Here is a 12,050-nt window from a genome sequence, read left to right on the forward strand (position 1 = left end):
TTGGACACATTTTTTGCGAAACCCTGTAAACAATACTGGCAAAAATTTACGGACCTTTCCGCGAAAGTTATGTTCCGTAAACTTATCTCTGTGTGGACAAGGCCTTCCATTTAAAAGAAATGAACGAAAAAATTATGAAAGAACAAGCATAAATGTGGTTTAATAATTTTAACTTCCAGCGCCGGCCGCGCCGCGCCGCGCTGATCGAACTATGGCGCAATGCGTGAAGTATTCCCACAGTCTTGTAGGCGCTATGCGTTTCACGCCGACCGCTGTTGAACGCACTGTGTATGACGCAATGCGTGAAGTATTCATGCAGTCTTGTAGGCGCTAATGCGTGTTAGATGCCGACCGCGCCGCGCCGGGAGCTTCTCTTTTTTATCTCAAATCTTCGTCATCATTGCGCTCTCTGCGCCGCGATGCTCCAGGCCAAATTTCGTGTTTGGTTTCTCTCATAACTCGAATAATGAAAGATGCTGTCTCTTGTATCACTGAAAACGACAAAATTAGAAATTACTATACTCTCAGGAAATGAAAGATTTTGTTGCCTATTTTCGTTTCTAATTTTTTTTTAAACCTACATTTTAAAAAAATTGCAAAATTTGCCGCTTTTTGAATTTGCCGCCATGGGCCGCAATCCACCACCTAAATCCAGCCCTGAATAAGTGACGATTAATCATTTGATAGGTTTACTCAGTTGGATGTACCTTTCAAAGTGATTTGTCCTTGTTTTTGAGTATGATTGAACTTTCATGGGAAATGTTGCATTGCGGTTAAAAATATTAGCAGAGTTTGACTTTTAGTGAAAAAAATTTAAAAAAAAAAAAAAAAAAAAAACTCAGCTCCTACGCGTGAGTCCAAAAAATCATTCACCACGGAAAAAGGAGCAAAATTCCGAGAGGCAAATCCAAGATTTCAGCCAGCCAGCCAACCAACCCACGTCATTGGGGGCCTTTTCAGTTATAGGGTGCTCACTGCTCACTTCTCGTGTTAAGTTTATTTTTTCTATCGCTCAGGTGGCAGAAAATTTGTTCTGACCTGTGTATGTACGCACTTCAAACTAAATCCGTACCACGCGGAGTTAGAGCTATGACGCAAGATGAACGGGCGGCCTGAAGAGCGAATAAGAGGAAAAAGAAGAAGAAAAGAGCGAAAAAGAAGAAGAAACTTACGCACAATAGCCCCTGAGTATAAGTCCAAAGAATCATTCGTTCCAAAAAAAAAAAAAAAAAAAAAAAAAAAAAAAAAAAAAAAAAAAAAAAAAAAAAAAAAAAAAAAAAAAAAAAAAAAAAAAAACAAAAACAAAAAACAAAAAAAACAAAAAAAAACAAAAAAAACAAAAAACAAAAAAACAAAAAAAAAAAACAAAAAAACTAAAAAAAAAAAAAAAAAAAAGTGCAAAAATTCAGAGAAGCAGTAACGAGATTTCATCCATCCGACCAACTATCCAACGTCATCAGGTGCCCTTTAAGTGTTGGCTATACTAAATCCTCGTGTGAAGTTAGTTTTTACTCTGAAGCTCGATTCACCCGGTTTTCCATTCAACTGTTCTTCTTTCTTTGCCGAATGAAAATCTGGATCGTGTGCATGATACTGACGCGAGAACGCAACAATCGGTTGGAAAGTTGAACGGAATTGGTGCCGAATGACATCACTCGGCGCCAATCAAAAGCGAGTACGGGTTTCTACGACTTTCGTCAAACGACTCTACTCAACGCGTTTGAAAACAATTGGAGAATCGAAACTCTATCTTCGGAGTCAAAGTATCGAATCTCAACCATGATATCAATAGTTAACAAGCAAGAATTATCGAGAGGCTTGGTGGACAGGGCGCATGAGTGCATTAATGATTTCAAGTAAAACTAGTCTTAATGCATATTCTGTGGAAAATTCGCTTCCAAATTCCAATTTTTATGCATCATAAAGTTAGTTTGAACTAGAGTACCTGTTTAGGGAGAGTACCGACAGATCGGTTCATGGAGGGTTTAGGGCCCAAAAGTGCAGCCACCCTTCTAACCAACTTCTAACGCACAAAATTTCACTGCCAGTCTGCAGATTCCAATTCTAACCAAGATGGCCAAGAATGTACAGAAATGAGCGTTCTTCCGCGAAATTGAGTAAATTTATGCAAAAACTGAGTCAAACACGTGCTTAATAAAGGACGGTTCGTAACAATAGTATCAGTAAATCGCTCTGGATAATTGAAATTCATAGGTTGGCTGCCCTTTTGGGCCCTAACTTTATTCGCGGAGGCATCGGTGAAGGCCTGATGGACTTTCGGAGTTTCAGATCTGTCAGTACTCTCCCTATACAGGTACTCTAGTTTGAACTTTCTCTCCACCATAAGGATCCATGCAATTTCGAAACTTTAAACACGTGTTCCTCAAAATAGCAAAAACTACAGTTATGCACCTTGTTCTCCAAGCCCCATAATTCCACTAAAATACGTTATATTTGAACAAATGTGAGTGAAAAATGAGAAAAGATGTCATTTTGACTGCCGCGACAGAGCACAGGGGAGAATTTCATGAGCCGCCCTGCGCCGCCGTCCGCAGCGCGCATGGCGCACGACCTCCCGTTCATAATTACACTTCATCTAGCGTTGAGAGTTCACTTGTTACTTCACACGACCAGTGTGTCATTTTACAAGTCAAAATTCATTAAAAAAAGAATGTAAACGATATACGAGTTTCTCTGCCACCTGAGCTCTCCCCGCTAGAAATCGTTCACCGCCCGCCCGCACAGTGCGGCGCCCTTACGGACGATGCGGACAAAAATCGGCAAAAGACACTTAACTTTAAATAATGAAGATAACAGCACCGACATAGGAAAACCCTTTGGCACTATCAAAGTAAAACACTCGAGGAATAAGAAAATGTTATACCTCAGGTTTTTTTGCGTATTTTTCAAGAAAAGTTCATTCGAAGTTGGCAACCTCGAATTAGCCCTGTGTTAACAATGTAAAAGCAACGTGAAACACCCAAACTTTAACTTCAAATATCTCTGATAGCCGCAAAAAGTCGCAAGATCTTTTTCGTAGAATTGAAGTTGGATATCTGAGGATTAAGAAAATGTCAACCACCCAGAGCATTTTGCGTTTCAAGCGAGAAATCTCCATTTGAAGTTGACGTCTTTTTCCCGTGTATTTCTTACGGACCAGAGATTCCACAATTTTTTCCCATTTTTCCCAATTTTTTTTTTTTTTTTTTTTTTTTTTTTTTTACGGTCACGGTAGAAAAACCACCCATTTGTAAATACAATTCTAGCTGAAGCGCACATCAGCTATGCAAACACCACTGCAAAAATTTCAGAGGAAATCGACACGCCCAGCGTGCATGGAGACTATTTCAATTGTAATCTGCCGTCACATTCTTACGACGCAATGATACAACTATTTGAACTCTCCGGAATGCGTGAGGTATCATGCCGCATTTGAAGGCGTTTTCAAAACGGCCAAGTTTCGTTATCGGAATGATCGTTTTGCGTAGTTCCCATTATTATGTTTCCATTTCTAACCACTTGTTAATTTCTAATTCTCCTATAAAAACCACCCATTTACTAAATTCAATTCTAGCTGAAGCGCACTTAAGCGCATTCATGACTGCAAATATGTTAACGGAAATCGAAAAGGCCAGCGTGCATGGAGGCTATTTCCATTGCGATCTTCCATCACATTTCGAAGGCGCAATGATACAACTATTTGAACTCTCCGGAATGCCTGAGGTATCACGTCGCATTTGAAGGCGTTTTAAAAACAGCCATGTTCCTATATCGGAATAATCGTTTTGCGTAGTTACCATTATTATGTTTCATTTCTAACCACTTGTTTATTTCTAATCCTCCTATAATCACCACCCATTTGCTAAATACAATTCTAGCTGAAGCGCATCAATATTTTACCAAATTGGTCAAACTGCTCATCAGTGACGAATAGAAAAATACTGAGACCAACATTGGAATACCATGCTAATACCATGTTCTTGTCAACTCGGTGCCAGGCTGCACCCACCAACATGCTTTGAAACAGACCCTGTCGGTAACAACACGGGACCAACGTGCCATATTCTTTAGCTTTTGGCCTTCGTTGCGTATCAGGGACTTACCGGAATGTGCAAAATATATGTAAATGCTCGAAATGCGCCATGACTTGATATGTCACAAGTCAGGGGGATTCAGTCCCTATTTTAAAGGTTGATATTTGAGCCCCCCTCCCCCCAGGTTTTTTCTCGATGATTTTGTCACCTTCCGGCCGAAGTATCACAAGCCCCACGTCGTTACAACAAAGTTGCTGTTAACATGGTGCCGCGTTTCACTCACCGCGACATGGTCGTTTCTAGCAGGTGCAGGCGCGTAGTGATTTATATGTTATTTTTGGTATTTTTTTTTTTTTTTTTCAGAGGAAGCGCTACCGATGGCCAATCCATTATTTTACGAAGTCCAAGGGCTTCTGAACATCATGAACCGCAAGAAATGTATCCTTCTTGTCGTCAGTCGCAAATACGTGACACCTTTCACGGTTAAGAGAGACGAAAGCTTCTGGAGAGATGAAATGCTGGGAAAAATTGTCAAATTCTACGAGGGCACACTGGCACCCAAATTGTCGGCCGAAATGTTGCCGCGTAAGTTTCTTCCCAGGGGCAGACTTCCTGAAATCCTCCAGCAATCTCCGTAGCTTTATCCAACTTCACCGTAATCTACTCAGAAAGAGTTAATTTTAAAAATGCCGCATAGTTTTAGACCAAATGTAGGTGTTGGCAATTTAAATTTTGCAGTGCAGAAGACGTGGTTCCCAGAAAAAGCTAAATATCGAAAATAAGGGCACAAACTTGCCAGTTTATGGGGTACTCTTATAGCCTTTATTGACTGAAAAAAATTAAGCGAATCGCTAGTAACTTTTTTTTCAAAACACCGGAGAGAGTTATCCGTCAAAACCTCCAATTCCGACGTCTCGATTCCATTAGATAAAGATCTCTCCTCTATTGATTTTTCCTTCACAGTGAAAAGAAGTAACCCACACTGAAAAAGAAGATTGGTAGAATCTACCATTCCTTCACACTGTATTTCACGCAGCGTCAATTCTGCCAGAAGAAAAGTATAAAGGCTACTATATACTGGTACAGGTAACCATTCCTCTGGCAAAATCGACTTTGAGTTCGCGCTGTGTCAAATACAGCGTGAAGGAATGGTAAATTCTACCAATCTTTTTCTTCAGTGCACATTTTGTGGTAATACAAAATGTAGAAGACAAAGTAACCTGAACGTGCAGTTAATATTATCTGATTAGTTTTTCTTTGGATTATATTGATCAAATCTTTGTATTACATTGGCAAAATCCTTGGGTTGAAAATTCATAACCTCGTCAAAAATCAAGAGTGAGCCGCCAAAATTGCACCTAGATCACATTAGTAGCTGTCCGGTGAGCTAGCGACTCGCAAGTCGTAACCTCTGAGTGACGTATTTCTGTCAAACTACTACGTCAAACTACTACTACTTCTGTCAAACTATGTGCAGAAAGACATGAGCCCTGATATCCATAATAATATATGCATAACAGGGCTCACGTCTAAATGCACATAGTTCCGCTTGATAGAAATACGTCCAAATAAGAGTTCATTAATTTAGCGGGACACTTTCTCAATGATCCCCAGATCTCAGGACAACTTACGATTTTGGTCGATTTAAAAAAAAAAAATTAGTCGATAAACTGAATCCTTTTAGTCGCTCCGACCGAAAGAAAGGGATTCAAAGTAACCGAAAGTGATAATATATGCGGAGATTTTTGACGTGAATCGCCCATTTGTGAGGGCGCGTAGCTGCATTCGACCACGATCTCTGCTTGAATGACGAAGCGCCTTCAATTTGGAGACATGCAAACCGCACGTCCATTAAGTGTGAATAATTGTATCACGGTGTTATTACCAACATCATTGCTTGCTTTGCCTATGTGAGCAGGAAGTTCTGTTTTCTTACTCTCTTGCACCGTAAATGCCATGGCCGCGACCTCTGAGAGGCACTGGGAGAAACAAAAGTGTAATTGTTTAGCAGGACTCTTTCTTCATCCATACACTGCCGTGTTAAAGACATAAATAACATACACATAAACATATAAAACATGTATTTGTGACGAAGTCTATGTATATTGTTCTCCAAAGTTTTCAGAGGTTTTAGATGAAATTGCGTACGAATTCGTCTAAAAATTCTGGAAAAAAAATATTTAAACTTTTCCCTTTAAAATCGGTTATTCTCGAAGGAAATTTGGCAACGTCTGAAGGTTCATACGGCGTTCTTCCTTAGCACGCCAGCACATGTCTCCGAGTAACCTCGGTTTCGGTCGATTTCATAAAAAATTTGATCGACCAACCAAGTCCTTTAGGTTCACCTGACCGAAAATACGGTCATGAATAAGTATGCGTAGCCTTAATATCTTTCGTTTTATTTTATTTTTATTTTTATTTTTTTATTTTTTTTAATTTTTATTTTTATTTTGTATTGTTTTTTTATTTTTTTATTGTTTTTTTTTTTATTTTTTATTTTTATTTTTTTTATTTTTTAACCTATACATTATGCTGTGCGAAGCTTTTCGATCCGCAGGATCATCATCAGGCACAAAACCAAAGCACTGCGAAATCAGAACACATGCATAGTTACAGAACTACACGGTGCATGCTACAAAAGTACAAAGCATCAAGCATATACAAAAAAATTGAAATAATATTTACGAGCTGAAATTGCAAACATTATAAATTGTGGAGTACGGACTGTACTCAAGGAAAATGGGATTTAGCGATCTGATAAAAGATCTATGAGAAAATGAGTATCGACACTATTTTTGTGATGCACCCTAATGGAATAGAGTATACATTATTAATTACTTATTTTTTATCTAAATAGCAGCGCTTGTCAATTAGAATACTTGGTGCAAAATCCAACTAACAATGGTAACATAACCGTATTAAATTGGTCCTTTGACCAAGTTGATACCATGTTGTGGGTCACAACATCAGCTCAAGATGATGCCAACGCGATCGTTTTTTAGCAGATTTTTGAGTTGTTTCTGGATGATTATAACAGTACCCCAGAGCAAAAAGATACCTAACTCAATTTTAGTCTTTTCGAGATATCAGAGGAAAACCGTACGTCGGCTCCACTGATTCCAATTAATCGCAATTTTTGAAACTCCGCACTTCGTAACCGGCGCAAGATAGGACTACCAACTATTCCACACACACGGAACCTTTAATTGAGATTTCGAAAACGCTACTGACTCGATTTTTCCAAAAATGTGAGTTAGATACCTTTTGGCTCTGGAGCACCGATAATATTATGTAGAGTACCTACCTATAAATAGCGAGAGTATGGACAGATCACTTCATGGAGAGCTTAGGGCCCAAAAGTGCAGTCATTCTTCTAACCAACTTCTGACACACAAAATTTCACTGCTAGTCTGCAGAGTCTGCAGATTTCAATTCCAACCAAGATGGCCGAGAATGTACATAATTGGGCGTTCTTCCGCAAAAATGAGTGAATTTTTGCAAAAACTAAGTCAAATACGTGCTTTTTAAACGACAGTTCCTGATAACTGTATTAGTAAATCGCTCTGGATGATTGAAATTCACAGGTTGGCTGCATTTCTGGGCCCTAACTTTGTTCGCGGAGGCATCAGTAAAGGCCTGATGGATTTTCGGAGTTTCACATCTGTCTATACTCTCGCTATATGGGTACTCTAATATTAAGGTTTTCTCATTATTTTTCAGGTATTCGGAACCTTCAAGTTGCAGCAAATATTGCTTACGGTGCCATCAGCGAATTGGATGGGGAAAAAGCTCTCGATATATATAGAAGAACACAAGATGGTTCAGAAGCGTACGACGTCTTGTGGGACGAGTCTCGAATTCGGATAATGCCACAACATTATCATCTTGTTATGCATCCTAATATACCAACGAAAGAAAAAGTGAATCAAATCTTGAAAGGCTATTACACGTCCAGGGAAGGATGGAATTGGCAGCAGAGCTCCAGAAAGTCTTTCCTCAATAGGTACCGGTCAAGATCGCTTAAAGTTCTTCACTGAAGAAAAAAATATGGTAGATTTTACCACACTTTGGCAGTGCTCCGAGTATGGTGATACACACCAGACTCTGTGGTAGTATTTACCATATTTTCGTATAAATCACCATATATTATTATCACCAGAATTCTAGTAAATACTACTGGATCTGGTTATTTTTACTGAACAGTAGGTATAACTGAGTAAAAAATTAAGTAGACTTATACTGGATGTTACCATGCTTTTTTTCAATGTTACTTTCAGCAAGATTTTTCGAGTGAATCAAAGTTCCCCCTAAAATTTACTCTGAAGACAAAATAAAGCCACTACTTTTTTTCCAAAATTAACTCATCTCTTAAGTAGCCAGCCAGCGGGTTGATTGTTGCAATTGATTGAGGAAGCGGTAGACATAGTGCACAAGCAGAAAATGAAGCGATCCTATCGGTAGAAGCGGGTGGTTTCAATGGATAGAGGAAGTAAGTAATAGACTAATTAATTTCAACTTACGAGGAACCCTTATTTATTTATCTCTTACCCTGCTAAAAATGGTGAGTACAAATGAGTATAAAATCAAAGTCATATGAATAGAATTTCAACTCATATGAATAAAATTTAACTCATATGAGCAGAATTTCTCCATCCAGTTTTTGCCAACTTCTATGACTAGAGATTCCAACTCGCATGAGTTCAGCGTTGAATCTACCGTGTCCGATATCCCAGAAACTATTCACCGCATCAAAAAAATCATAAGAACAAAATGTTTCTATATTTCAAAACATACTATGTCGAAGTCTCCTGGTCACGAACAGCACCTCTGAAAAATGAAAAAAATTGAATACATGTGAGTTGGATTTTTCTACTCTTATGAGTAGAACATTCTAGTGATATGAGTAGAATTTCTTCTCATATGAGTAGGATTTTTATTCATAAGTAGGAAGTTCTTTTCATGTGAGTTGGCGAATTCTGAATAGCCTACTCGTCATTTTTAGCAGGATATTAATTCAATTGATTTTTAGGTTCTTATAATTATTGAGGATTATATTGTCATATCAAGGCTTGTTTGAACGACTACTAGTTAACATTTTTCCTACGTTACATTTTTGAACAGGTACATAGATATGCATCCGGAATGGACGATCAAAGAGGACGGTGGGTTGATAATTGACCCGGCCTTTCCGTACCTGGCCACGTTTCCTACCGCTTATGGGTATGGCTCCCTTCAAGATCAACCTCAGTCACCCCCGAAGCGTCAACCTTCGTCACCCTCGAAGCATCAACCTTCGTCACCCCCGAAGCGTAAACCCTTGAAGCGTCCATCATCCAGAGGACACGCTATCTTAGCTCTGGAAGCACCGCAGCCGCCAGAAGTTCCGAAAAATGGCTTCAAATCCAAGAGTACAAGTGGATCGAAAGTTGATGTTGATGAAGCTGGTAGTTCGCCGCCGAGAACCAAGACAAGACTGCAAGTTATTTACGAAGTTGTTGCATTCATACCGAGTGTCGCAGACGCATACCAGTTGAATGACCTATATGTTGATAAAGGAAGGTAATGATTACGGAATATTCCAAATTAAATCTATACTACAGGTGATAAACTTATTCCTTTGGTTTAATTTCATGCCATACATATGTGGGTGGTGTTTCACGATAATTGGAATAGTTTTGTCACCGTAACAGACAACACATTTTTCGGTCATATTTTTAGTAGAAATGATAATCATTCGATTTTTTTTCCATTAATCTACACAGGGTTACCTAAGTGTTATAACGCTTTTCAAAGATTTATCGCTCTACTTTTCAATTTTATTTTATATAAATGACCGAAAATGTGCAGTCTGTTACGCTAACTTTTTACCGTGTAACAGACAGCACATTTTCGGAATTTACACACTATTAATTGAGAAGTAGAGCAATAGATGATAAGAAAGCGTTATAATACGCAACACTTTGAAGATTTATGCGAAAAAATTCGAGTGATTATCATTTCTACTAAAACGAGAACGAAGAAAGAACGCCGTATAAACATTCGAGAGTTGCCAAATTTCCCTTGATAAAACATGCATTTTTGACGACATTCATGCATATTTTTCCTTGAAAATTTCAGATATTTTAAATTAAATTGCGTACAAAATCGTCTGAAAATTTTGGAAAATACTGTTCGCAATTTTTCCAGTAAATTCTGTTTTTATCGCAGGAACCTTGGCAACGTCTGAAGGCTCATACGGCGTTCTTCCTTAGCACGGCAGAATGAGAGGAAGCCTCGTTGGCTTTGTTTTTCTTAACGTTTCTCTCAACGTTTACTCTTATGAAACTTTTGATACCAACAGGACCTTGTTAAAGAGAGACTCCAGGTCCTACTACAAAGTGCAAGGCTCCATGGCGATAAGCCGCGTGAGGAGGTGTCTTTTTATCCTGGGGAAGCTGGGCACAAAAGAGAAAGAAATCTTGCACTCGGAGGTCGTCGACTTCGACGCGAAAGTCTGGCGAAAACTGCAACAGAAACTGGCACATTTCTATTTCAGCACCTACCTCGTCTACCACGCAAATCCGGAGTTCTTCAAGAGTCTTGCCCGCGGCAAAACACTCAGAGACCTCATCGCTGAGGACCCTTTTCCTACGGCGGAGGAAGTTGAGGCTATTGCAAAGGACGCTAAAGATGATGAAAAGGAAGAGGATGTGCATGATTGAGGAGAAATCTCCCAAAAATGTCAGATTTTAAGGGCACTGAAAAAAGCAAATTGCTGATTTTCCTAACAATGTTGTTGTTCGAAGAAGTGACTGCAATGTTTCAATGTTGATTTTGCAACAAAAAAATGGTACTTTAACAACAAGAAAATGCTACTTCAACCACCCTCATGGTTAAATTAGCTTTCCACTTTTGTAAAATGCACATTTGAAACGTTGCAGTCATTTTTTTTTAACAACTGAATTGTTAAATCAGCAATCCATTTTTTTCGGTGGGGGGTAGAGACTACGGCCAAAGTTTATTAACTTGTTGAACTAGAACTAAAAATGATCAAAATGATACCACTGTATGTATAGTTGGCTTTTCCATTTGCTCTGAGGATGGCTCTAAGACAAGCCGAAAAGGCTTTCAGCTGTACCCATTACCTACCTGTGCAAGTAAATAATTAATAAAATGTATAGAACCACGATTCTTATTTGGTCATTTTAATATACGGTCAGGCCCGCCACAAGGGGGGGGGGGGGATACTGGATCCCTGGTACCGCGGCCCGAGCCCCGGAAGGGGCCCGTGTTACCCGTGGAAAACCACTACGTATTCACATGCAACCCTTGTTTAGTAAGAAAAAGTGAAAAATTTACCCTAAACATTTCGCAAAAGGTGAATAGATCTTCAGAAACACGCTGGGGCACTGTAGAATTCTTCTTAAATTTTCAAAGAAGTATACTTCTTGGAAAATTTTTATCTATTTTCAAGATTTTCAGTACAGAGGGATATTTTTAGTAACTGCGTTTCATTTTCTTCCGTCGTCAGATGCTAAGAGTCTCCAGTTTGGGCATCCTCGACTTCAATGGCTCATGGCTCAACTCCCTTGCCATAGACAAACGAGGGGGAGTCCAGGGGGGCCTGGCCCTCTTAGAACTGACAATAGTATCATATGCCCCCCCCCCCCAAAAAAAAAAAAATAAAAATTTTCCAGATGTTTTGAATGCAACAATTCGCAAGTATTTTGTGCTGAAAGTAGAAAAAAAAAACCATAATTATTCCGCAGAAATGGATGGAAAAATTATTTATGGAAGTTCAAAATGCGTCCGATATTCCTATAAAATCTAAAATTTCTCGGAGAATGCCCCTCGGACCCCTCATCCCCCTCCGTGCTTGGGGCCCGGACCTTAAAACTGGTACCATGGCCCGAGATGGGATGTGGCGGGCCTGTATACGGTACTGCTCGACCAAGAATATTTGAATGTTTGAACAACTGAAAACTACGTGCCTACGTGCTTCACTCCTAGCATGTTATCAGGAGGCTCTTTGACCTT

At 39.2% G+C, this 12,050-nt stretch overlaps 1 protein-coding gene across 1 annotated transcript; it reads left to right on the forward strand.

Annotated features, from left to right (window-relative positions):
- The first annotated feature begins 4,247 nt into the window (after positions 1-4,247).
- On the forward strand, positions 4,248-11,632 carry LOC140225502 (uncharacterized). The gene is made up of 4 exons (XM_072304628.1): positions 4,248-4,619; positions 7,755-8,037; positions 9,156-9,593; positions 10,375-11,632. The coding sequence occupies exons 1-4, from the start codon at positions 4,412-4,414 to the stop codon at positions 10,733-10,735; spliced, it is 1,290 nt and encodes a 429-aa protein (XP_072160729.1). The 5' UTR covers positions 4,248-4,411; the 3' UTR covers positions 10,736-11,632.
- Positions 11,633-12,050: the final 418 nt, after the last annotated feature.

The sequence above is a fragment of the Bemisia tabaci genome, chromosome 9 (genome assembly GCF_918797505.1).
Source record: "Bemisia tabaci chromosome 9, PGI_BMITA_v3".
Taxonomy (NCBI): Eukaryota; Metazoa; Arthropoda; class Insecta; order Hemiptera; family Aleyrodidae; genus Bemisia; species Bemisia tabaci.

What these genes read in the sequence shown, in the direction of transcription:
- LOC140225502 (XM_072304628.1), top strand. Translation starts at nt 4,412, where the DNA reads ATGGCCAATCCATTATTTTACGAAGTCCAAGGGCTTCTGAACATCATG. An exon ending in AGAAAGTCTTTCCTCAATAG is followed by an intron (nt 8,038 to 9,155) that starts GTACCGGTCAAG and finishes ATTTTTGAACAG; the next exon opens with GTACATAGATATGCATCCGG. An exon ending in CTATATGTTGATAAAGGAAG is followed by an intron (nt 9,594 to 10,374) that starts GTAATGATTACG and finishes TGATACCAACAG; the next exon opens with GACCTTGTTAAAGAGAGACT.